Consider the following 27,851-nt stretch of genomic DNA (forward strand, 5'->3'; position numbering starts at 1 on the left):
AGGGACAAATCGAGCTGTTGATGGCTCCAATTACCCCACCTTTTTTGGTGCGGGGCAAAGGAAGAATGTTGACTGCGTGGGAAGATCTGAGCGAAACAGATGTCAGTGCTGAAGGTGCATCAATTTATTGAGGGGTTGGAGGTGTGCGCTATTGCAGTACAGCAGAATGTGCAGTGCTGAAGGTGCATCAAAGTATTGAGGGGTTGGAGGGGTGCGCTATTGCAGTACAGCAGAATGTGCATTGTTCAGCATGAAGCTAAGTTGTGTGTGCTCTTTGTATTTGCCGAGGTTTAGTGAGAGGAACATTGATGCGGTTGTTTTGGTTGTGGGCAGCATGACTGTATTTTGTATGAGTGTCAAATGGTAAAAATTGTTCATGAAGGTATAGGTAGAACTTATTTGTTGCGTTTGTGTAAGTGAGACGTGGACCATGCATGAAGCAGAGTTTCAGGGCCTTGACTTTTACTATGCCTTAACAAAAGTCATCCATGTCCTCCTCAACCCATAGCTAAAGATACTTGTGTGGCCTTGATAAAGAAAGGGAGATGAATGAATTTTCTGTTGCTTCTTGTTTTATTGATTCTAGTGAGTTGTGCTGGCTCATTGTCTACTTCTTGCAGTCCTTGCTTGCCAGGATTGCTGGCTCTGTCTAGTTCTTTACATCCCTTCCAGTGTGTGTGTGTGTGTCTTGGCAGGGGAGGAACATCAATAGTTGTCACCTCCTTTCGCTTCCTAGATGATTCCTTCTTCTGGTGAGATAGACTGACTCTTCATACTCCTTCCAGTGCAAGTGACGTCCTGTGCATGGGATTTCTGTTGCTTTTGTAATAGGTGTTGCTTTGAAGTTGGCTTCCCCTAGGCATTCCTGTGTGAGGTACCTTCTGTGGATGAATGTTTTTTGCTTCCTTATTGCCTTATTATAGTTGGTGTTATGCATGCTAGCTGACTCTCTCAGACTTCTAATGGCTGCGCTCAGTCTCTTATACTTCAGAGCTTAATAAAATGGCTGTAGTTCAGTTGGGGTAAAATGAACGCTCATTATCAGCGCCTTGAGGAGATTCAGTAAAAAATGAACTATACAAATGGTTTTATTATAATCTTCCACTAAGTTAGAAGGTGACACTGTTGCTCATTGGTGGCTTGTCTTCACTGTCCGGCTTTATTCATTCCACTCCTAGGAATGTAATCATAAGATGACTGAATTCATTCATTAGCGGTTTCATGCAGCATGGCAGATTCAGTCACCTCAAGGGTGGCTTTAAGAAAGTGGGCGTTTCTAGTATATTTCCTGAAATTTTGGTGTTTGGGTTATTTGAAGATGGTCAGGGAAGTGCGTTCTATCTCCGACACCATTGAACTCAGCGTAATTCATGCTGTCACTGTTCTTAACACACCATAGCCATCATCTGGAGTTTGTTAGCAGGGAAAACAATTGCGTTAGTGGTGTGACAATTGAGTTTCCTTGCATTTCATAGAGTTGTTATTCAAAGCGAAGAGTGTATATAGCATTGCAGTAATTCCCTTCTCATGCAAATCATGCGTGTTACTACCAGCAAAAACCCATTTTAACTCCACACCTCTAAATGCAGAAACGCAATCTCTGCATGTGTTTCCACATTCAGATCTAAATTCACAATAGTGCCCAGGTTATGGCTCGTGCTCACACCGGAATTGTGTATTACAGTGGATGGCCCATATCTCTTTTAATGAGGGTCCCTTTGTTAAGCCCTTCATGTGGAATAATCATACATTTCGTTTTACATTTCAACATACATCTGCCCTCTGGCAGCCTCATGATGTGTGAGGAGGAATGCTTTTCAGCTATCTGTAGATCTCCGACGCTTTACCCTTTGTTACTATTGTTACAACAATATGTTTTGCTTTACAAACACCAGACCGCCCTTCCCTGAGGCATAAACAGTGTATGCAGGGAGAGGCACAGTGCTATGAAAACGACAACTAAACATGTGAAATGTGTTAGCGGGGCATGCTGATTCAATGTTCCTCCAGCTGTGATTGAATATACGGGCGGGGGGTCGGGGGTGTTAGGGTTGGGGCAGAAGAGCCTGGGGAGATTGTTCTGTGCAGCACCAACGCTATTGGTCGCCTAAGTCTGTGTCTGGAAAAGTAGTGGCTAGAGAGCATCAGTCAATCAGTTATTTATAAAGCAATGCTCTTTTCCTCTGAGGGTATCCTGGCTGAGGTTTCGCTGGTCTCAGTCCGAAAGACAGGTCTGGAGTCCCCTTCTGAAATCCACCAGGGAGGGTGATGTTCGTAGGTGGAGGGGAAGCCGTTCCAGGCCTTGGTGGCGAGGCCGGAGAAGAAACGACCTCTGCTGTGGCTACGACGAATGTGGGGCTTGTGTGGAGGGCCTGTGAGGTAGAGCGCAGGGGTCTGATGGGTTGGTGGAAGCTTGCACAATTGTTGATGTATTCGTGTACGACAAGGTAGTTACGCATGTGGGAGAATTTAGAGAAAATTTATGAAAAAAAACAAGTATCACCAAATAAATGAGATAATTATCTTTTTTTACATTCTTCTTTTTATAGAATTGTCAGTCTAATAAATCAATTCACGTTTGGTAAAATAGAGGCAGATGTGCAGTTTGGAGATCGTCAAAAAGCTTGGGTCAGTGTTGTTCTCTTTGTCTGCTAAAAGTAGTGTTTGACCTTCTGGTATCCAGTTGGGTAGGATATTAAGTTGCCATGCGATTCCACTGACCTCTGCGCAAGGTAAATCCACGTGGTATCTTGGGATTACCTCAGTATGTTCAGTGAAGGTCAATCTTAAATGTTCAAAACCAGTCTCTTAGTATCCGAGTTACACTGTCCCAGCACTCTCTTGAGCTATATGCACATTCCTTCTTCTGTTACCCTTGGCCATTGTTGTTATTATGCCCCCTACTGACGTCCAAGTGCTATATAAATGACAAAGGCAATGTTACTCCTCATGTCCATTGACTTTTTTCCTTATACCTACCTCATGGCAGTGTTAGTTCCCACTTCCGCCCATGACACATTCCCACCAGCACCCCACACTGCCACCATTCAGGGCTTTCTTGTGGCTTCCTCCAGCCTCCACTGTGCAGCAATTGAGCTTCTTCAGACTGTCTGGCCGTTGTGACTCAACAAGATTAGATGACACTTTCCATTATGCAACAGTCATATGATAGATCATTGCACGCTATGCCTAAATTACTGCAAATTCAGTCACTGGAATTTCCATGGCAAAGTATCTTTCTTGCTGCTGCACCTCAGTGGTCTTGGCTGTTCTGGGCAAAAATTGTAGACAGTAATGTTCTCCCCACAAATATCTCTAGTGGATCTGTCAAGGTCGATTAGACTGAGTGAAACCCTTCACCCTGTCATTGTGCAAACCACGCTGTTACAGAAATGAACATTTGTTGGTCATTTGAGCCCTTGGTTCCACCTACTATTTTTACTGAACATTCTATAAGTTTGCTAGATTTCTTACGTATATCTGGCTTTAGCTTTCTTAAAAATAAGCTTCCTTGTTGCTTTTACCGTGGGATTGCCTGTTCCAGCCACATGGAATTCATTGTATTACTTTCTGCACAGTTTTACTGATTTTCCCATCGTTGCAAATCTAGCACAGTGCTCAAATATATAGCAAGCTCTGCGATATCATTGTTTTACATATATTGTCTATTCTACATAGGCTGGTGGCAGATATTGGTTTGGATTTTTTCCGCCATTTACAAGCTACAGCATGGCTGATTAGAAAGGCATTATGGGACTTATCTAGAATTGGTTGCCCATAGAAAATGCTTTACGTCTGGAAGTACTGAATCCAGAGATAGACACACCCCACCGAAGGTATGGTGACAGCAAGTCCGCCTTGCAGATCTGATAAGTGCATTACAAAGGGCCCAGATCCACACCGTTACAGAGTATTCAGGCTGAAATGCTCTATCGTATCACTCCTACCTAAATGCCATGCACCAGCTTCCAGTAGGAGAAAAACACAGTTTAAGACACTCTGGAGGTCATTATGACATTTGCGGTCAGGTGACCGCCATGGCGGTGATGGCGGTAGTTCCGTCGCCAGGCCGGCGGTAAGGACGCCAGATTATGAACATGGCGGCGATCCTTCTCATAGACAGCCAAGCTACCACCCCATCCGCCAGTGCGGTATGACCACTGAACATGGCAGTAGCCCTCTTCAGGCTGGCAGAAGACAAGGAACTGCCCACCATAATATGACATAGCAGACTGCCAGGATTTCCGGGGCAGTAGCAACACCTCCAAAAGTGTGGCGGAAACACATCATATAAAAGGAGACACTCACCTCAGGGACACAGAGGAGTCAGTGGCTGCCATGGAACCAGTACTGCAAGTCTTCCCTATGCTGTACCATGCCATGGCCATCCAGAAGCATCAACGCCGACGAAGACGATGATGACGACTGTGAGTAGAGCCGCCTAGCACACAAGGGAGGGGAGAGTGACACACACACAGACCACACACCCAGAACAATCTGCAACAAAACCCAGGCGCAAAGAAAGCTAAGACATATACCTCTGTTCCAACCACTGTAGTCCTGTTGGATAACGAGCGTAAAGCTAAAACATGGTGAAGGACATATGTACAAGCAGGCCCATTGGCCAGTCCAAAGCCCAAGAAAGTCCACAGGGCAACATTCAAGGGCCCAGCTTGACTCCTGACAACAATGGGACTCCACTGGGTAGGGGCATCATGTCAGAAATAGGCAGGCATCTCGGGGGGTGGGATGGTAGTGGGGGGGGCTTCTTTTTGGAAGGGGGGGCCCTTGCGCTTGGGTTTTGGAGGGGGCAGGTCTCTACCCTTCCATTTAGGGGGCAAAGGGGTGGGCTTGGGGTGGGAGGTGGAGTGCCACTCTTGTGCCCTTAGTGGCAGCTGATGTCTTAGGACGAGGAACAGGGCCGGAGTTGGTGCTAGAGGTACTGAGCAGGGGTGGGATTTTTCTCTTAAGGGCAGGACGGGGGGGGGAGGGAAGAGGTCAGGGTGGGAAAGGAAAAGCTTTTTAGAACCAATGGGGCGGGTGTGGGAGGAGGGATGTGAGTGGAGGTAGAGGGAGTGGTTGTAGGAGGAGGAGGTGTGCTGGACTTGAGTACAGGTTCATGGACAGTGTGTGTGCGTGTGAGGTAAGTGGCTGTTGTGGGTCTGAGTTGGAGCATTTGTGTTTATTTGGAGGGGATGTGGCAGACAGGGTGGGGGAGGTTAAACAGGACATGTGGATGGATGTTGTGGTGGTGTCTGCAAGTGAGGTGGGTGTGCTGCATGAGGTGGTGGTGGTGACTGCGCATGTGGTGTGCATGTCTGCGGGTCTGCTGTCGTGGTGACTGTGGGCAAGGCTGTTCAGGTGGCAGGATCTGGGACTGTTGATGCTGTGCATGCAGATGTGAGTGCTGATGTGACTGTGAGGGAGGAGGAGGAGGGGGAGACATTGGAGGCAGTGGCTGATATTGTGTGTGCATCTGTGTGTTGGCTGTGTGTCTGCTTGTGGACTGAAGTGTGCTGCCTGTGTTTGTGCTAGACTTGACTATTGTTTTGGGTGCATGTTTGTTAGAATGTGTGCATGGGATGAGTTGGGGGAGAGGAGACAGGGACTGGGAAGAGGTAGTAGGAGAGGGGAAGGAAGGAACAGGGACACTGGCTGCTGTCAGAGAGGAGGCCAGCCCCTGAAATGATCTCTGTAGGGCCGCCAAGCCACTGTGAATGCCCTCCAGGAAGGCATTGCTGCATCTGGGATGCCAAGCTCCGGGATGGCATTCACTATGGTTGACTGCCTTACAGAGATGGATCTCAGGAGGTCAATAGCCTCCTCACTGAGGGCAGCAGGGCTGTCTGGGGCAGGGCCTGAGGTGCCTGGGGCAAAAGAGACACCCACCTTCATGGGAGAGTGGGCACGGGCAACTGGGTGGGGAGCTACTGGGAGGGCGGTGCTGATATGGGGGTGGTGGAAGATGAAGTAGCTGGGCTGGTCCTATTGGAGGAGGAATCTGAGTCTGTAGTCGTTGCTCCAGTCTCCCCCTTGGTGCTCTCCTCGGCCTCCGTCCCACTGGTCCCCTCGGGTCGGTGGACTCTGTCTCCTGGGTCCAGTGGGCCTCAGCTCCCCCACTCGCCGGTGCCCCTGCACCTTCACCAGATGATGCTAATGCACACATGGATAGGATGACAAAAGGAGAGGGGGGGGAGAAAGGGAGACAGGGTCAATCACAGCACCAACAGCACAGATGGCATACACATCACTAGACTAGGAATGGGCAGCAAGGACCACACAGGCATAACAATGGCTAGGTACTACAGCAGGTAGGAGCCAAACACTGCCATCTGCGCACTACTGGGACCAAGTAAGCCCCGTCTACCATGGAAAGCCAGCTATCTATCAATTTAATCATGCATACCACCCAACATACCTAATCTGGACCACACAGCAATATCTAAACTGCCATATTGGGGCACCCACTGACTATTACCCTAATCCCAACTCCCATGCCAGGCAACATATGATGTATGTCACACACACTGTACTCACCCCCTTGTGGCTGCTGTGCTGCCCTCAAGTGCCCATCCAACTAGGGATTGGCCACCAGCAGTATGCGGGCCATTAGGGGGTCAGGCTGAGACGGGCACCCCTCCCTCGTTGGGAGGCTGTCTCCAGCTGGGCCTCTGCAGTCTTACGGGCCCAGCGTATCAGGTCCTCCCACCGTTTCCTTCAGTGGGTGCTCAGCTGGCTATGGACCCCTGGGGTCCGCACGTCCTTGGCGATGGCATGCCACAACTCCTTCTTCTGATGGGCGCTGACCTGCAAACGAAACACAGACAGAGGGACACCATGAATCAATCCAGCCTGTCACACATATGGCCTACATACAGCATTTGCCCCTCAACAGGCACACACATCACCCGTACCTCTCCATTCACATTGCCTGCAGCCATACCCCCACCAAATAACACACTGCCAGCACATACATACATCCACGTGCAGCCATGTTGCATGCAACATACCCATTATGTACTCACCTGTTGTTCTGGAGGCCCATACAACTGTCCATACAGGGGTAGGTCCCCATACACAAGCCTCTCCAACTCCTCTGATGTGAAGGCTGGGGCTCTTTCCCCTGTAGCACGGGCCATGGCAGGTTCCAGACACAGCTCACAGCAGCACATGCTGTGGAGATGTCGTCCAGTGGAAAGTCAGGAATCAAGTGAACTAGTAGTAAGAAAATGGCGGTCACGACCGCGGCGGTGAACACAGTCACCGCCGGCGTTGATCATCATTGGTTGCTGTACTCCATAGAGCCCCATGTTAGTCAATAAGGAATTGCTTGGCGGTGCAGACCGCCTTCTGCAATGACGCCTAACACCGGCGGAGTGAGGTCACTTCCACCTGTCCCTGCATAAAGGACAGGCGGTTGGCATTTCCTACTGCTAGGACACATGTATTGATTTTGTGAATGTGCGTCATTGGTGTCGACTGTACACGCCTAGACTTACCTAGTTTCGTCCATACATGCTCTGTGTACTCTGATGTAGTGTGTCCATAGGTCTTGTTGTCATTCCCTTCTCACATTTGGGTCACAGAGGTACCAACCACTGTGGAGGAACAGGCGGAGGAGGAGGCACGCACCCGTGTACAGACTCCTTGTGGACTTGGCTACACTGGAGGACAGGCACATCATACTCACCGGTCGTCTGGACAGGGTCACAATCACAGAGCTCTGTGCACAATTGAAACCTGATCTGCTAGCTGCTATCTGTTGCACAACAGTAATCCCCCCTCTTGTGCAGGTACTATCAGTGCTCCATTTCCTCACAACAGGCTCTTTCCAGGTGACAGTGGGCTTGGCTGCAGGAATATCACAGCCAATGCTCTTGATTGTGCTGGCAAGGGTTTTGGCTGTCTTGCTCAAACACATGTGCAGCCACATCGCATTCCCCCAGGTTGATGATTTGCCCACAGTGAAGGCTGGATTTTTTGCAGTGGGATACATACCACATGTGATTGGGGCCATTGACGGCACCCATATAGCTTTAGTGCCCCCCAGGGCGAATGAACAGGTGTACAGGAATAGGAAGAGTTTCCACTCACTCAATGTCCAGATGGTGTGCCTTGCTGGCCAGTACATCTCCCACGGCACTACCAAGTATCCTGAGTCTGTGCTTGATGCCTTTGTCGTGAGGAATAGCAGCGTCCCACAGCTGATGGCCCAACTGCAGAGGCACATAGTGTGGCTTATAGGTGAGCAAGAGTCCCCACCCAATGTATGTCAGTGTATGTCTATAGGAGTCATACCCCATCCCATTGTGCACGGCTAATGTGTGTTCCTCGCTTCTTCCAGGTGGCTCTAGCTACCCAAACCTGTCCTGGCTCTTGACCCCTGTTAGGAATCCAAGAGCAGGGGCTGATAATAGGTACAGTGATGCTCATGGGCATACAAGGAGGATTGTTGAATGGACCTTCGGTCTCCTGAAGGCCAGGTTCAGGTGCCTCCATCTGACAGGTGGATTCATATACTACTCCCCTGAAAAGGTCTGCAAGATTGTTGTTGTGGCCCTCAGATGCCATGTGCCCTATCTGCTGCAGTAGGGGGTGAGAATGCACCCGTGAACCCATTGGACACTGAGGACAATGAGGAGGATGTGGACAACAGGACACACATCATACAGCACTACTTCCAATGACACTCAGGTAAGACTATTGAACTATACATTTCTACATTTAAGTGTTGTACTGTGTGGCTGTAGTATACTGCCAGTCACTACCTTTGGATCCCAACTGACTGTCACCTATGCCTTCCCTTATTGCAGATGTTGGCGTGGTTACAATAGTGTAATGCTGTGATGTGTACAGACTGCTGATACACATATGTAGAATAGATGAACACATTACAGAAAATTTGCACAGGATCATGCAGTTCAATACATTGTACCTTTCTTTCACATAAACCACTATCACTCAAGTTGTGTCCTAGGGTGTTTAATTATTATTCACATATGCAATGGAAAGTGCAATAGGGTGGGGTGATGATTGGGAAAAGTCCAGTGTAGTGGGCCAGTCTGTTTTTAGCAAAGGTCCAGTGTCCAAGGGGCCATGGGAAGAGGAGCAATGGCAGTTCAAAGTGGACATGGTGACACAGTGGGACATAAGGGGGTTATCCTGGAGGGACTCATTTCCTGGTGCTGGTCTTGGTCTTGGCAACTGGCTCTGGTGTCTGGTCGCAGGGAATGTTTGAGGGTGGTTCACCTTCTGCAGGGGGAGGGATGCTGGTGGCTTGTGGGTCCTGTGGCAGGGCCTCCTGTCCACTAGCTGCAGCAGATGTCGAGGGCTGATCAGTATACTGGCTAGTGGTAGGGGCCCGCTGGTGTGCTGTACACTCCCTCATGTAGGCCATGTCACCCAGTACCCCTGCAGTGGAGGCCATGGTGGTATCCAAGGCCTGCAATTGTTGCATGACCTCCTGGTGGTGTTCCCCCTGCAGCCGCTGGTTCTCCTGCATGAATTTAACACCTGACCCATCCTGTCCTGGGTTTGTTGGTATGCCCCCACGATATTAGTGAGTGCCTCCTGGGCAGTCGGTTCCCTGGGCCTGTCCTCCCCCTGGGGCACAGCTGTCCTCCGACCGTCCCTGTACCCCTGTGCCTGTGTCCCCTGAATGGTGTGCCCACTCTCACTGACCCCAGGATCCTCATTGTCTTGCCAGTGAGGTGTGGACTCGGGTCCCTGTACAGGTCGGCACACTGCTGATTGACGTGTCCTGGGGACGGAGGTATAGGGATGTTGGGTGGCTGCTGTGGTGTTGGATTCTGAGTGGGGGGGGGGCTCTGTAGTGAACTGGCTGTGGGATGGAGTAGCCGACTGACCAGTGGTCCCTGATGGGACAGGGAGTTCATCCAGCTCGGACATCCAGAGTTACTGTCATCACTGAGGGCATGTTCTGGTGGGGGACTGGGTTGCTGTGGCCCCTCCTCACTGCTGACATTTGCTGGGGCACCTGTGGGGATGTAAGTGATGTGTTACGGTACTTGTCTGTGACATATTCCGCATTCCTTGCTTTCCCACTGATAATGGTGTTGTCCTCCCACCTTTGGTATTGTGCGGTGCTGGATTGTGGGGTTGGTAGTTGTACATGCTGTGTATGCGTTGGTGGTGGATGTGCTTGCAGTGGGTATGGCATTCAGGAGTTGCCATTTAGGTGTGGTAATTGGGGTGGTGCACTGTGTGAGGTGGAGTGGGGTGAAGGGAGTGAGGGTGAGGGGTGAGATGGCATGCAGGTATGGGGGGCGATAGTTTGAAAATGGTGACTCACCAGTGTCCAGTCCTCCGGCTACTCCAGTGAGTCCCTCAGGATGCAGTATTGCCAAGACTTGTTCCTCCCATGGTATCACCTATGGGGGAGGACATGGGGGTCGACTGCCAGTCCTCCTAATGTCGAGCTGGTGCCTTACAGTAATGGAGCGCACCTTCCCCCATAGGTCGTTCCACCTCTTCTGTATGTCATCCCTTGTGCATGGATGTTGTCCCACAGCGTTCACCCTGTCCACGATTCTCCACCATAGCTCCATCTACCTAGCAATGGAGATCTGCTGTACCTATGCTCCAAACAGCTGTGGCTCTACCCTGACTATTTCCTCCACCATGGCTCACAACTCCTCATCAGTGAAACAGGGGTGCCTATGTGGGGACATGGATGCTGTGTGGTGTGTGTGTTGTGCAGAGGGTGTTGAGTGATGTGGCGGGGTGTATGGTGTGTGGTGTGTGACGGGTGTATGGGTAGTTGTGATATGTGTGTGCAGTTCTCTCTATGATTGGCGTGGCAAGGTGTGGCTGTCTACCCATGTTTGCAAAGGTTTGTGGGTGTTTTGGGGGGGTGTTTTATAGTGCTGATGGGTGTGTGCATATGTTTCAGGTGTGGTTTATTTTGTTCTGGCCAATGTTGTCTTTTTTTTTTTTTTTTAGGGTGGCCATTTCCGCTGTGGGGGTGTGCACCACCAATGGTTTACGGCCTTTGAGTGTCCGCTGTGGTGATTCGTGGGCCATTATTTGGACGGCGTTGTTTTGGTGGCGTAACGTTATGGGTGGTAGGTCCGACAGTTTATCGCGTCCAGTGGGTCTTGCGGATTTGTGGTTGTGGCTGTTTTCTGTCAGTTTTGTGTGTGTGTGTCATAATCTGGCAGACAGATGTTCGCATCCACAGCGGTATGTTGGCAGCAGTCAGCATGTCTGTATTTGGTATTTACCACCAATGTCATAATGAGGCCCTCTGTATTCGCAAGGCACCACATTGTCACAGCCCTTGTTAGCTCACTAAACTTTCAATCCTCTCCTCTCATGAGATTCCTTAAGCCAGTGTCCCACCATATCCTCCCTAATGAACTGGCCAAGCACCAACTTTTGGGGGTTTAAATATTTCACATCCAAAGTACTTTCATCTGGAATCTCTCCCTTCCCCGTTCACCTCCAGCGCGAGGAAGACTTACTATGATTTTGAAGGCATTATTATTGTTAGCAGCCTATAACCTAGTGCCTTCTGCAACCCCTTCAGTCATCCCTTTTAGCACTTGAAGCATTGAAAAGCATCGTATTCACAATACAATATACTCTGTGGTTCACACGTTAGTCCCAGGTTACAGCCGCAATGTCTTCCACTCCTTGCACCAGCCAGAATTCTCTGATATTTCACCTAAAACAAACTGTTCATCTTTAAATCATTATTTCAGCACTTAAGAGATTGCTCTTTTTAGGTACTTAGCATCAATTTATGGTTAGTGACCCACACATTTTTAACCCGAATCTGGCTGGAAATGTTTGCAGATGGGTGAAGCCATTTTCCACTTCTTCCGTCTGCTTATGGGCAATTCTGCTGAGTAGAAAGGTCAGTGTTTAGGCATTCACCACAAGTTATTTGACCTCTTCAACCCCTAAATTCCTATATATCCTACTTGTTTGTTACTGTGGTCTTCTTCTATCCTAAGGCCAGGTGGTGTCATTTTTAAGATCCATACATTGAAATTTGTGAAGTGGCATGATGTCAGTAAATTCTTTTTTCAAGCCAATTAGGCAATCTGTTGAATATTTTCTAGTAACTTGCATCAACTCAGTGGTCAACTGTAGCATAAACAGATTTTTTACAAAATTGTTCTAGCATGAGGATTCAATATTTTTTTTAAAGAATTTTAAAAATTAAAATGATAATTATGCTTTGAAGCTTTTTTTTGTTGTTGAACCTTCATTTGCTGGACGTTAATAAACCATATTCAATATACAATATATTATGTGTTACTACACAAATAGCCATTTATGAACATATTTGATATTTGCTTAGGAGGTCACTTTTCTTGTAGTTGTTTTTATAATCCTGCACAGGCTATGGTTCACCTTGGCTCTGAGTTCATATTTGACCAAGGAAGTAGGTATCCTGGCATGCTTTGTGTTTGAAGAACAGCATATTGTAGTGATTGACTAATCTGGAAATTCCCGATGCTCTTGTGATTTTTTTTTTGTTGTTGTTGCTTTAGATGCAATTCAGTTCAACAAGTTGTAGCTGGCGGTCTCACTTTCCCACTAGTGCACTGTCATTACCACGCAGAATTTTCATATTAGAGGGGGAGAAATCCCCCAACTTGCATCAAATACTAGCACCACCAAAGGCAAGCAACGTACAGATACCGCTGGCACTTATGAGCCCATTGGATACGCAGCAAGATTGATTGTGTTTCTTTAAGTTGTTGTTCTATCATTACATGCCTCCCCTCAAGTAGAAGTTTATGATGAAGCTCTTCATACATGTTGGCTGTCATTACGAAGTGTCAAGCTGTTATTTGGACTCCTTTGAAAATAAAGAAGAAATACGACCTTTGGACTCCTGCGAATGTTTTTTTATAACTGTTGAAGTGTTATTGTAGTTTGTAATCTAGCAGTCAAACACTGGTTGTTTCATACTGTTTTATGTTCTTGGTAGACCTGTTTTATTCATGTTTTGGGCTAAAACATTGCCAGTTCTTACAAAAGCTGACAAACTGAGAGATCTCTAATAACCACCCTGGCACACCTAGTTATACAGGTTTGTCTTCATCCTGGTCCTGAAGTGTCATGTCCTGGAGGCAAGAATGGAACATTACGTAGTGCTTGCTTATTCGTTGGTCTCTCTGTCAGCGTGGGTCCAAGTTACTGTCAATGACTCCTCCCACTGACTCCTCCCAAACTGAACCAATCCATCAAGATTTGTTTCACTGCCAGGAAAAGTGCTGTGAACAGAGATACCCTAATGACCTTCAGGAGATCGACTTGTGTACATCAGATGTAATGTCAGACTGCTTCCAGAATGTCACTTCTTATGGTTGTAAAGATCCTACGATGAACACATGACAATGCCGTATACTCATTGGTTTGCACGCAAGTCAGTTTCTACTGGGAAGTGCGCAGGAGGAAGGGTGTTTGTGAAGTGGAGTGTAGGGAGAGTCAGAAATCTTGTGTAGTTTCCCATTTGTTTTAACGTAATTGAATGTTGGTAGATGAATCATGTCAGGGAAATGAGAAAGATGAAGGCAAGTATAGATTCTGAGTGTTCAGTAAACTAGAAACCCTTAGGTGAGGACACTCTAGGGGAGGTAATATAAGGCTAAATGTGATGTCATTGCATTTCCAGAGGGAACCCCATCCCTCAAAGTGTCCTCAGCCTGCTTGCTTATCAAAGGGAATCTCAAAGTAAATGTTATTTCTTTATTCTTTAGTACCCCTGTGATTGTGACCATTCTTAGCCCATTTACTATTTCCAAACCTGTGAAAGATTAATTTCTTATCTCTGTTTTGAATTTCCTTTATGTAGAACTCATCAGTTTGGAGGGTTGAAACTTGGAAAAGGAGTAGGGACTCAGCAGTGCATGTTGTAGGTTCAGGCACTGCCTCCAACAATCATAAAGGTTGATAAATAGAATTTCACCCAGCCCCAGAAGAGGAGCTTTGGAGCAGGCGAATATTAGGCCCCAGTGAAATTTTAATGATGCCAGTAAATTCTAGAAATTCACAAATTTGACATTAAGTAAAGTTTGTGAAATGTATTGGAATTTCACATTATGCAGTTTTGCTTAACTTCTTTTAGGTGAGTGCTCGCCTTGCTTAAAAAAACAGTCTCTCAAGGTACCGGCTGGAGAATGTTTCACACTGAAATGACACATATTCTGCCCTCAACATTTTCATGCTGTTATCCACCTTTTTTTTTACGTTTGCTGCAGGTTCACTTAAAAAAAGACACAAGATACTGGCAAACAACATTTTACTTAAAAAAAAAAAACAGTTTCCACTTTCCATGTCCGTGGCTTTAAAAAGTCTTAGAAGGTAATCAATCTGGGACGGGAGCGGGATTCCTTTTAGAAATATGTCAGTATCTTAAGTCACACTAAATCAAACCAAAGGTTATGCGATCATTGTTCTAATTTATTACAGAACCAGATTTAACTCTCATTTCAGAAAATATGTCTCATGCAGGTACACCTGAAACAGCACCAACACTCGACCATAAGTTTCACAGAGGGGTTTACTTGAAGATCAGGGTTTCACTGGCACCAGAAAGCAATGTAATGTTTTTTCTCATTGTGGATGAGTCATTGGATGGCAGTCTAAGTGTATGAATTGACTGTTAGGAGCGTGATTCCCCGAGACAAGAAGCAGTTTTCTCCCTGCGATCAGAAAGCAATTTACTGTGACGTCTTCTTCCAAAGATGTAATATAATACCATTTGTTATATGCTCCGTTTGGCTTCAGCCCCCAGAATTGGAAACAGACATATTTCAAAATGCATTTAAATTGAAGAATAAAAAATACGCTTCTATACTACGTGAGAATTTATTTGAGAGTTTTGATGTGTGCCTTTGTGGTCATGTTGAAAGCCTGGTTAGTTTTACAGTCATTTTAGTTGTCTTGAGTTAGGGTAGCCCCATTTGCAAGTGCAGACTTAATAATTAGAACAACTCATGTATGATGATTTTGGTCCTCATTATACACATTTTTGCAAGATTGATTAATCATAGAAGGGTTAGATCAGTGCATGTAGAAGAATAATGTGATTCGAGACACAGGGAGAGAGGTCAGCTCCCTTGTTTTGTGGACTTCTGGGCTTTTATTCTGTTGACCGTGAAAAATACTTTGGACTAAGATGAAGGCCTCAGAAATAATGTCTTTGCTTGTGTCTTGTGTTTGCCTATGTGGTCATCAGTGCCGTTCTCAGTCGTTTGGACACTGGGGAAACAAGTGCCATCAATATTATGTTGCTGTTGTCTACACAGTTGAGGGTAGATTAGGATACCAGGGGTTGATCATGTGAACATTGCAGTCCTTGGAGAACATATGCTATGTACCTGAATTTGTCTATATATATTATACCAACACTAAATGCAGCTTAACATAGCAGTGTAGAATGGCAGTTAGAGCCAGGGCACAGCACGCATAACAGTCTGGTGAGGGGTAAGAATGCGGCCCCCTGCAGCACAGGGTGGGCAACCTTTCTAGTGGACCTCTACCCTTAAGGGAGGGTACCAATCAGCCCAAGGCAAATTAATATCTCTGACATGTGTGAGAATCAGGAGCCCCTCATCACATTCTGCACGGTGGCCCTGAGTTAGCCCACTGGTCAGGTAAAAGAAATATGTTTACTGACTTGTGCACTCTTTCATTTGTATCTTCCAGGAAGAGGGGCTAAGAGGTGCACAATATTTCCTCATGGGTTGGTTGATATAACATATTAGTGTATGAAGATGTTCTTATTATTGTTAGACTGTTTACAAGTGATACTTAAAAGTTTAGAAAAATATGGTGTCACCACTAGGTAAGATTTTTTTTCCAAATGTGTAGAGAACAAAAAGGTCAGAGTTTGGTAAGATACGAAGTCATTTACTCAATGGATGAGCAATGTCACGTTAGATATAGATAGTATTTGTTTTTATTTTTATAGTTTATACATGATCTTTCACATGATCAGTGACTTTGTTCAAGTATAGTAAGCACACCGACGAACAAGGGTTCCTTTTGGGTTAAACTGAATATCTTGAGAAATGTCTAATGAAAACAGTATATTTCTGGATGGCAGCGCTGGATGTAATCTAAATAATGGAGGGTTTGGTAAATTTAATGCTAGTAAGAATATGTCCAAGCATTCCTCAATTTCACTACAGGTTCACCCTTGAAGAGGACCTCATGTGGATCCTTAATGCAGGGTTTCCGCCTGGTCTTTGAGGTTTATATCCAGAGAGGAAGCTGTGTTCCTCTTCCTCTTCAGGCCGTCAGGCCTACCATATCTGTCCATCTTAGAGCCAGAAAGGTTCCTGGGAGAGGACAAGACCTATCTGCAATTGCTAAGGGAAGATGGCCTTCCATCTGGTTAACTTAAGGGTTTCTCCAGCAAAAGAAAGTACTAGACTTAACAAAGATATACTTTCCTGTCTGGAAGCAAATCTTTTTAATGTTACTATTTGTATCTTTAGGGATTGAAGCCTGGCATACCAGCAGAGCCAGCACCACTGATATTTGCTGGTCCAACCAGAGTAGGAGCGGGCCACAGCCCTGATGCAGCATTTATGGGAATAAACACAGTGCGGGAACTACAGAAACTCTTCCAGGTAAGGTTTGCGTGACTTGAGTTCAAAATTAAAGAGGGGTGGCAAGGCTGCCCTGCAAGGGTTTCTCACTTTTAATATCCAAATATTCAAAAGCTTCCATGATGGACCTGTTAGGATGGATCACTTTGAATGCTCAAAAGGATGTGTGCTTCCGAAACTGACCTGCTTGTTGGCTTACTTGCAGTGGTGGGTTCTATAGACATACAGACAAGTGTACCTAAACATACAGATCCCAAAATTGAAGATCTGGAAAGATTGCATTGCAAAGTGTCTGTCCAAAGATCATGCATGTAAGCTGTGCCGAAGCATGATTCAGTGCCAATCCTGCTTACGGACCTTTTGTGCACTTAAGAAATATATGCCTTCTTACAGATGCAAGTCGTAATCACTTGAAAAGGACATACATTTTTAACTGCATAAGGTATGTTTCTGATTCTGTACTGATTATGAATCACAATGTTATGTTTTAGTCAACTTAACCAAAATGGTTGGTGGTGTATCAGTTTATTTCATTGAAAGTTTGTAAATATTTGCTATGCAAGTGGTTAAAAATAAAAACCAAATGCACACTCCTGTATAGCGCTATCCCTGTAGTATGTCCTCACCCTCATATTCTAGTTTCTGGTCATAAGTAGACCTGCACACCCTGTACAGTCCTCCGTAAACACCTTCTAGAGTCCCGTGCTCCCCTGAAGGTGCTCTATAAAACCTCTCTTCTGCTTCTTTGAGATAGGTCTGCACTAAATTAAATACCTCCGAATCCAGCGGGGGCCTCAGAATGAGTAAATGTCTACTACCAGTGGAATTATGCCAATGTGCAAACATCTTAATTTTGAAACGTATGACTGCATTTACGTTTACAGCCGTAGTATAGTATGCATTAAAATATGTGGTAAAATTGGTGTTGTTGCCGCATGCAGTAACCTGCCTACCACTTGCGACTATGGTGGCAGGAACAACTAGTGGATTTCAGACTGCATAGTTTGATTGTAAAATCCTTTTGCCATGCATCTTTCCTATGCTGTGTACATGTAGTTTAGTGCATGGTAATATGCTGAGTAAATACAATATCACATGGTGGATGGTCACAACAAATTATGTTGAACAGCATGTATGATGTTCCATGATGTCATGTTTGTGGTTACAGCCTCTTCATTTGCCATTTTATAGGTAGCAAGCACATATTACTACTTTACTGGCCTGTTACAAGTTGTTTTAGGTACTAATGAGGAAGTTACATCTGCTAGGCTTACCTCCTGTGGTAACACTGTCTCTTAGAAGAGCAACCCTTACAATATTGGGGTGCAAGTCCCTCATGAGATCATTCAGGTTCTCGTGACTTTAAGGGTTGCTTCCCCATTGTAAGGAAAGGTGTAGATATGCGTCTGCACTGTCTCTTATAGTTTGTTTCCAGGCATACGTTTTTAAATAGTTCTATAGTATGTGAAATTCGAGAATATTCTCCTTTTGAAATTTGCGTGACATAGAGCAGTAAAAATAGGAAGCACAGGCTTAAAAGCAACCAATGTTTCAAGCAGATCTAAAGGTTCCAGTGTTGATAGTGGCAATCAATCAATCAATCAATCAATCAGCTTATTTATAGAGCGCACTACATACCCGTTAGGGTTTCAAGGCGCTGAGTGGGGGGGGGGGGGGTTGCTGCTACTGGTCAAAGAGCCAGGTCTTGAGGAGTCTCTTGAAGGTGAGTAGGTCCTGGGTCTGTCGTAGGTTGGTAGGGAGAGTGTTCCATGTCTTGGCGGCGAGGTGAGAGAAGGATCTGCCGCCGGATGTCTTTCGATGGATGTGGGGGACGACGGCGAGGGCGAGGTCTGCGGAGCTGTCTGGTGGGGGTGTAGAAGCTGAGTCTGTCGTTGAGGTAGGCAGGTCCGGTGTTGTGGAGTGCTTTGTGTGCGTGGGTAAGGAGCTTGAATGTGATCCTCTTGTCAACGGGGAGCCAGTGAAGGTCTCTCAAGTGGGGCGTGATGTGGCTGCGACGGGGTACGTTGAGGATCAGTCGGGCGGAGGCGTTTTGGATGCGTTGGAGGCGTCGCAGGTGTTTGGCCGGGATGCCTGTGTAGAGTGCATTGCCGTAGTCTAGCCTGCTGCTGATGAGGGCATGTGTCACTGTTTTCCTTGTTTCTGTCGGGATTCACTTGTAGATCCTGTGGAGCATGCGGAGAGTGTTGTAGCAGGAGGAGGAGACTGCGTTGACCTGTTTTGACATGGAGAGGGAGGAGTCGAGAATGAAGCCTAGATTGGGTGCGTGGTCGGTCGGTGTTGGTGAGGTTCCTAGAGATGTTGGCCACCAAGAGTCGTCCCAGGTGGAGGGGTTGGGTCCGAGGATGAGGACCTCCGTTTTGTCCGAGTTCAGTTTCAGGTGGCTGTTTCGCATCCATTCGGCGACGGCCTTCATTCCCTCGTGGAGGTTGGTTTTGGCGGTGTGCGGGTCCTTAGTGAGGGAGAGGATGAGCTGGGTGTCGTCGGCGTAGGAGATGATGTTGAGGTTGTGTTGGCGGGCTACTTGTGCGAGGGAGGCCATGTAGATGTTGAATAATGGGCTGAGGTATGAGCCCTGGGGTACGCCGCAGATGATGTTGGTGGCTTTGGAGCGGAAGGGAGGGAGGTGGACTCTCTGGGTTCTGCCGGAGAGGAAGGATGTGGTCCATTCGAGGGCTTTCTCTTGTATTCCAGCTTCGAAGAGGCGTGTTGTCAGAGTGCAATGGCATACTGTGTCGAAGGCGGCTGATAGGTCCAGGAGGATGAGGGCTGATGTTTCGCCGTTGTCCATTTGGCGTCTGATGTCGTCTGTGGCGGCGAGGAGAGCGGTCTCGTGCTGTGGTTTTGTCTGAAGCCAGACTGGGAGGGGTCCAGGATGTCGTTGTCTTCGAGGTGGCGAGTCAGTTGTGTGTTGATGATTTTCTCGATGACGTTCGCCGGGAACGGGAGTAGGGAGATGGGTCGGAAGTTCTTGAGGTCCTGGGGGTCTGCTTTGGACTTCTTAAGGAGGGCGTTGATTTCGGCGTGTTTCCAGCTTTCCGGGAGTGTTGCTGTTTCGGAGGAGATGTTGATGACCTTCCGTAGTTGGGGAGCGATGGCTGCGTCGGCTTTGTTGTACACGTGGTGACGGCATGGGTCTGAGGGTGATCCGGAGTGGATGGAGTTCATGAACTTAGGTGTCTCGGTGTCGCTGATGTTGGCCCAGGAGGTCAGGCGGTTGGTGCGGGTGGTGTTTGTGGAGGTGGTGTCTGGCGTGGTGGGGGCGGCTCTGGTGTTGAAGCTGTCGTGGATGTCGGTGATCTTTCGGTGGAAGAAGGTGGCCAGTGAGTCACAGAGCTCTTGAGAGGGTGGAATGTCATTGACGTTGGCGCTGGGGTTGGAGAGTTCTTTCATGATGCTGAAGAGCTCTTTGCTGTCGTGTGCGTTGTTATCTAGGCGGTCTTTGAAGGAGGATCTCTTGGCTAGTCTGATTAGTTGGTGGTGTCTGCGGGTGGCGTCCTTGTGGGCCGCGAGGCTGTCAGATGTGTGTTCGGTGAGCCATTTATTCTTAAGTTTCCGGCAGTTGCGCTTGGAGGTCTGGAGCTCTTCGGTGAACCAGGTGGCTTTCTTGGTGGCTTGGTTGTTGGTGGTCTTCTTGAGTGGTGCGAGGGAGTTGGCGCAGTCGTTGATCCACTGTCTGAGGTTGTGGGTGGCGGTGTCTGGGTTGGTGGGGTCGGTAGGCGGGTTCTGGGCAAGGGCGCTGGTCAGCTGGTCTTTGGTGACTTTGCTCCAGTGGCGGCGGGGTGGCTGTAGGGTGCGGTGGTGCTTGACCTGATTCTGGAAGGTGAAATGGATGCAGTGGTGATCGGTCCAATGGAGTTCGTGGTGTGGTTGAACGTGACGTGGGCGCTTGTGGAGAAGATGGGGTCAAGCGTGTGGCCGGCTGCGTGGGTGGGTGTGGTGACGAGTTGTCTGAGGCCGAGGTTGGCGAGGTTGTCGATCAGGGTGGTGGAGTTGGTTTCGTTGTTGTTTTCGAGGTGGAAATTAAGGTCCCCAAGGAGGATGTACTCTGTAGAGGCGAGTGCGTGGGTGCTGGCGAGGTCAGAGATGGAGTCGCTGAAGGGTGCCCGTGGTCCAGGAGGTCTGTAGACGAGCGTTCCTCTGAGGGTGGTGTTGTGGTCGGTGTGTATTTGGAAGTGTAGATGTTTGGCGGTTTTGAGGGTGTCGTCCATGTGGGTGTGGACCTTGAGGGTGGACTTGTGGGCGATGGCTATTCCTCCTCAGATTCAGTTTGTGCGATCCCTGCGGGTGATCTTGTAGCCCTCCGGGATGGCTATGGCAATGTCGGGCGCCGAGGAGTCATTCCACCAGGTTTCGGTAAGGAAGGCAATTGTGGTCTTGAATTATAAGATACGATATGGGGATGGGTCATGCCATTTCCATTGTGGGACACTACATATGGGTAAAGATTTAGAGGAGCTTTGACTGAGAATGGCTACTTGGTATTGCCCAAAGCCATTCATGCAACTGGTTTGTGTTTTGGTGGATACTGGGAGTTGAGAAGCAGCAGAACAAACTTTCCGTCGCCAGTATATCTTGGGATAGCTTAGTTGAATGCATTCTATTTCAGACTCTGGAACCATTCTGAAATTATTGTGGCATGTGAAGAGCATTTCTTCTCCTCCTTTATGTCTCATTGTGGTCTAGGCTTAAAAGATTTAAACATATACAAGAGCGTGGAATCTAAATCTGCTCTTTTTTGTCTTTTTTGTTCCAGAAACCAGATGGTTTGCCAGTTCATCTCAAAGGTGGATATGCAGATAAACTACTCTACCGGATAACCATGGCGTTGGCTCTTGGTGGCACTCTCTATACTCTTGTGGCTCTCTACTTGGCCGCCCAACCACAGAATAGGAAGTAGATGAAGGTCAAAAGATTTTCTTTGTTTTTCTTTAAGCCGTGCCATGCCCATGGATAAAACAACTAGTGTGATCCAGGGGCTGGGTCAGCATGTTGTTATCTCTAAGAGCATGACCAGATTTTTTTCTATATTTATTTCTTTATTGTTAGTGCTTAAATTGAACTCACCAGGATCTATTGGCCGTGGAACACTTTACAGATAACTAGAAATACAATGAGAAAAGGGAGAGGTTATTGGAGTTGTGGGAGGGTGAGATACATGTTTAGATGTTTGAGTTGAACTAAAATGCTCATGGAACAAAGGATTTACAGGTATTTGTTTAACAAACGGTTTTCATTTTTCTCATGACTTGTAGACTGTTGTCAATAGTCCTCAGATTTTAAGTCATTTCATATAAGTGTCTCAGTAGCAGACATAAGAATGTCTGGGTTACGATCTTGGACTTTTTTACTTTAACGATTTTCAAAAATAGTCATTATTGGTTTCTGGTACTTCTAGCCACTCTGGGGATATTGATATGTCTTACAGGTTGATGGGCAGATGTATAGCTTTAAATATGATGCAGACCATTTTGGAATGTATTCTAACATCTAGCGCGAGCCAGTGGAGATCTTTCAGGATTAGGGTGATGTGATCAGATTTATTGACACCGTTGACAGGGCAGGTGCCTGTGTCTAAAATGGCTGTGAGAAGGCAAGATTGGGTTTGGAGAGGCATGCAGGGAAGACATCACCACTCTCAAGCTGTAGTAGGAACCAGACTTGAACTTCAGTCCTGAAGTCTTCCAGTGGTATGGAAGACTTGCTTTTCTTGAGATTGTGGAGGTGGTTGAAGCAGTTTTGGTTAGTTTGGAAATGTGTGTTAATATATTCTGATTGATAGTGAATCTAAACGGTTTGGCATTGGGCATCAAGTTTGGTGTGAAGCCTTGGTCAGCAAGACAATGTATCCAATGATGGATGGGAGGGAGAAGGCATGTTTGTGAATGTAGGAGGAGGAATTCAGTTTTAGAAGGTTTGGGTTTAAGAGAAAATATGCTCAACCATTTTGACTGTTTTTTTGTGAACAGTTTGGGGGTGGAAATGTCTGATATCTTCTGTATGAAGCATAGGTATGAGGAGCTCATGAAGGTTTTGAATAAGAGAGAACAGAACCTTGAGGTACCCCACATGAAAGTGGGACACAGTGTAATCTGAATTTACCCATCTGGATGTGATGAAGCATTGAACCAATTTTTGGGCTACGCCATCCATTCTCATTCTTGATTAATTTTAAAAGGGTTCAGTGATTTTTGTGAATTTATTTAATAGCAACTGTGAAAGTCCATATTGAAAAAGTTGTAATTATTGCAGATCCTGCCATCCTCACTTTTCAGAAAATCTTTATAGTGCTCCTTGGATTGTGGTCCGTATGAGACTGAGTTCTTTTCCCCCACTTTTCGCTCCTCCTACAAATTTCTCTTGATCTTTCCACCTCTCACCTTTCAGGTGTTTTGTCTATTCTAAGAGAGCTGTTTGAGTGGTTGTCCTAGTATGATAACTGATAGCCATTGGTCATTGCAGTTTGGAAGCAATTTGAAATCTCATTCATTTACAGGCAAGGATCTTTAAGTTGCCCACTTGTCTTCAGGGTTTCTGATTCCCTCAACAATCTTGTTTCTGCATCAAGATTGAATCACTATTTTTTTTCTTGAATTGCTTTCAAGCCTGTGGACTTATCTCATGTCCTTAAATCTTTTTTCTTAAGTTTGTAAGCCTTGTGTGTTGTGAAGTGTCAATTGTGGGCAACCCAAATTGTCCATCCCTGTTTCCAAATTACAGTTCTTTTATGTTTATTAGTGTAATTTCTCTTTGCATGTTTACACACCATTTTCAATGAGACCAGGCAACAACAACTGAGATGTTCGTGCATCACTCAGAATGACGCTTTGAACAGGAGATAATTTGGGGCACCGCGGTGCTGAGGGATTTAGGGAAGAATAAGATGTGTGGTGACAGGCAGCTCCACCAGTTTATCATGTTATAATTTTAATTTTTTATGGGCTACCTCTTCTTTAGATTGATGTTTCATCCATGCAACATGGACTCCCGATTTCTGCAGAAAATGCTATGAGTTTGTCCCAGGTTTCATTACTACTTGACTTTTTAACTCTTAATCGGGTCTTTCCAACAAACATACACCAATGGATTGTGAACCTTGTTACTTTTTATGAATGTAATTTAAATATTCAAATGGAAAAGAACACAAATAAGTTGGAGAGACTACATTTTGAGTCAGTACATTGAATACAATGTTTTCTTGTAATTTTGTGTCTATTCATTTCTCACTGAAACCCTACTATGTAAGACAAGGAGATACTCTACATAATACTTACATCTCACAGCCTCTCTCCCATTGTATTTACCCCAACACCTATTTTTCTGGGGCCCCATGCCCCCATCCACAATGTACCCCAGTATGTTCCTTAGAAGATGAAGGGACCCCTCCTTATCCACATATACCTCTGTGCCTCTCACAACCATACAACTCTTCTTCTATATTCATTAGCTGCTCTGCACATCCTACAACTTTACAGTTTCAGAAATTCAATTTTCTTTTTCATCACCAACTGCATTTTTTGCATATTACTATTTTTCACTATTCCTCTCATTGTATTTGAATTTCTCGCTTTTCCATCAGAATTTGTAATCTAATCTCTCTGCCTAGAAGGTTTACCTCTGTAATGAGGATATCATATTTTGCATTCTCTCGCTTGCTAATACTTCCTTTGTTGATGTAGCTCACAACAGTAGTATTTAGCCAATAGGTGTACCATTATACGATAAGACTAGGCTGCAAATATTTCAGGAGCCTGTTTGTCCTTCTTCCAGACTATTTAAAAAACTACTGTGTATGACTATGTAAATTAACCAAATTGTTCATGTATTTCTTTAATTGTAAATCTCAAATCGTATTTATAGCTCTTCCCAAGAATGTGAAGTCAAATTGAGCGTATAGGGTTTGGATAATTCTATGCATAACAGGATGTAAACAAGTACATTATGATTGTTTTGTGTAATTTATTTTGTTGCTAGAAAACCTTCAAATTCTTAAAGGACATTTTGTTTTGCAGATATGGACAATCGTGGATAATCAAGCAATCACCATTTGTCAGGAAACAATACTGCAAAGATTAAACCAGTGGGTATTGAAATGTAGACAACTTGTGCTTTCAATGCTCATGCTTTGGTGTGTATTACAGTTTGTGTATATATAAAGTGTGAAACCAATGAAATAAAGAGTATGTTTATTTTTCTCGCAATGTGGACATTTTATTTTTTTATGAACCTTTCAGTTGCTGTGCACCAACATTTTTTAAATTAACTTTTGAACCAACATCAAGGTACCCAATAGTAAATATTCCTGACTGCTCTGGATAGTTGCTTAAAGGTAACAATTAAATTCTGAGGGTTACAAAAATGATCGCACATCGCCATGTGAATACTATTTATGAATCCTTTTCTAACTTTAGATCTGGGGAATATAGCACTACAGTATAGGAATGCTTGGTGTCTGTAATTCCCACATCTTAGACCTTTCCGCTCTATAAATTAATCTTACTTCCCTAATTGGATCCTGTTTTGTGATAGTCAGAGGAATATCCCACCAAAGTGGGCACATTTAAATTATTCAACTATTTATGGTTGTGATTGTTTGAGTAGAAGCCCTAGACAGCTGATATATTTTGAGTATTGCCACAATTCAATGTTGCATTCACGAATCCTCGGACAGCAACCTTTCACAAAGAATCCCAATATGATTCTAAGGGCCAGATGTAGCATTTTCCGATTTTGCGAATCGGAAATTGCGAGTCGGTGCGACACGCAATTTCCGATTCGCAAAATCGGATGCAGTACGGTGTCTCAGACACCGACTGCGAGTCGCTATGGGGTCGCAAAGACCCACCTCATTAATATTAATGAGGTGGGTCGCATTTTGCCACCCCATAGCGAGTCCCTGCACTCACAGGGATGGTGGCCTGCTGAAGTCAGCAGACCTCCATGTCTGTGACTGCTTTTTAAATAAAGCAGTTTTTTAAATTTTATTTTGCAGCCCGTTTTCCTTAAAGGAAAACGAGTTGCAAAATAAAAAAAATAGCGAAACCATTTGGTTTAGGTTTTTCAGAGTAGGCAGTGGTCCATTGGACCACTACCTGCTCTGAAAAACCCTTTTTGTCAACATTAACAAAGGGGAACGGGTCCCATGGGGGGACCCCTTCCCTGTTGCGAATGGGTTACCACCAGTGTGACACTGGTGGTAACTGCAAATTGCTTTGCGACCGCATTCGCGGTCACAAAGCGATTTAGCATAGCGATGCGAGTTGCAAATAGGAAGGGGACACCCCTTCCTATTTACGAGTCGCATTCACAATTTGAGAGTCGGTACCGACTCGCAAATTGTGAATGAGCATCGCAAACGGCATTTTGCATGGCGCAAACTGCGATTTTCGCAGTTTGCACCATGCAAAATGTTTGCTACATCTGGCCCTAAGCTCCTAAATAACGTTTAATAGGAAAAAAAAACACAATAAAAGCTTGTGTTTACAACCTTTGCATTGTGAGCACAAATTGCAATTTTTCAACTAAAAATGTCAGCTGTTTAAATTTTCTCCATATGTTTTCAAACATTTTGCAATCAAATGCATATTTTTGGAAAGCGTACAAGAAGTTAACATTTTTACAGTTATTTTTGTATTGATATCCGACTGCATTCTCAATTGTTTTCAGTGGTTATCAATGGCCTTGTACTAAAATTGTTTACTTTCTCCTTTGCATGCACAAAAAAGTGAATTGTGGCTTTTTTCACAAGTGTTTAACAGACCATATGCAGTTCCACAAGGACAGACTATGTTGCAAAACCAGTTAGACACTGGATTTTACTTTTGACACACGTCCTCAGTATACGAGATTCGCTTCCACGGGTATTCTCGCATTATATTGAGGGCTGTATGTCGGGAGTCATTACTTGAATGCACTGAAGCTGAAGTCACTACCTTGCTGGTAGATTTTCCAACTATTACATCAGGAGTCATTACATCACATGGACCTTTACATTGCAGGTGTACAGGTATTTAAAAAATGTATATACTACACATTATTTTGAATACTTAATAGGTAACTGTGTATTATGGTCTGGTATTGTCATCAATGGTTTTTGGTGACATGATAAACCACATAGTCAAATGCGGAGTGGTTTGTGGAAGTCACCGTAACCTCGAGTTGGCAATGTATGACCATTTTACATGTTATCTGTCATGTGTTTGTTATATTAATTGTTGTGGGGGGATTCACCTTAGGGGAAAAAGCTGCTTTTAAGCATCAGCTTACAATGGATTTGAGTCAGAATGTCTAGTTATATTACCTTTCATGAATAAATTGTTGATATAATGGAAAGAAGTGAAGGCCAGCGGATTGATGTGATTATGTGGCTTCATTATTTACTGCGTAGTTATGGATGTAATTACATGTATTTTAACTAATTCCTGACATCACTTTTAATATTTACTGATGCATACTAAAAATGTTTTTTTACTTTAGGTGGGAATTTAATATTAAATTTGCACTTCAGAAAAATATTGCTTATTTTATTTAATATTTAATGTATTTAAACTATTAAAAGTTGAATTCAAAATTAAATTCATAGTGCCATAACATTTTATGATATTCTACATTTACAATAAATATGTAAAATATTTTTAATTGAATTATATTTAATTATAACAAATGAAAACATTTTTTCTGATGTTTAAATTAAAAACGTAAATTAACATTTAAAGTAAAAATTGTTTTAAATGAATTCATTATTAAAGTGGATACATAGAAGTAATTTAATTATATTTTAATGTTAATGTCACACTATTTGATGAATTCCAAAAGGTTGTTGAAATTGTATATGCTTAAATAATGTTTTATTTTATATATCGTTTTTAACACAGATTTTATTTTCTTGTATTTTAACTATTTTAAATCATTTAGTTTAATTTAACATTTTCCCTAGGGCATTTCATTTTAAGTCTGTGTCTTCATTAATTACTGTGGGATGGTGTTGTACTATTAGTGGCTGGCCATGTGAAGTGCTAGACTTACTGCTGGCTCTTTTTGGCAGAAGTAACTTACACATGTGAATTCTGTTCCTCCCCTTGCTATGGGCATGTCAGTTTACACTTCTGATAAACTTTACACTCAGATTTTGTGACCGGATAAAAGTAGTAAAGTCGATAAAGTGTAAGTGTAAAATACTTTTTATTTTTTATTTTTTTTATTGAGAATTAAGAAGAAATACAAAATGATATTAGATAC

The 27,851-nt window shown here is 44.8% G+C and overlaps 1 protein-coding gene across 1 annotated transcript in view; it reads left to right on the forward strand.

The window, feature by feature from the left end:
- Positions 1 to 24,807, forward strand: part of LOC138260396 (cytochrome c oxidase subunit 7A-related protein, mitochondrial-like) — a 53,919-nt gene extending 29,112 nt beyond the window's left edge. Inside the window, exons 2-4 of the mRNA XM_069208837.1 lie at positions 16,482 to 16,616; positions 21,370 to 21,519; positions 24,626 to 24,807. Coding sequence (XP_069064938.1) covers positions 16,482 to 16,616; positions 21,370 to 21,513 — 279 coding nt within the window. The 3' untranslated portion in view covers positions 21,514 to 21,519; positions 24,626 to 24,807. The remainder of the gene's footprint in view (positions 1 to 16,481; positions 16,617 to 21,369; positions 21,520 to 24,625) is intronic.
- The last annotated feature ends 3,044 nt before the right edge of the window (positions 24,808 to 27,851 follow it).

Source organism: Pleurodeles waltl, chromosome 9 (genome assembly GCF_031143425.1).
Source record: "Pleurodeles waltl isolate 20211129_DDA chromosome 9, aPleWal1.hap1.20221129, whole genome shotgun sequence".
NCBI classification, from domain to species: domain Eukaryota; kingdom Metazoa; phylum Chordata; class Amphibia; order Caudata; family Salamandridae; genus Pleurodeles; species Pleurodeles waltl.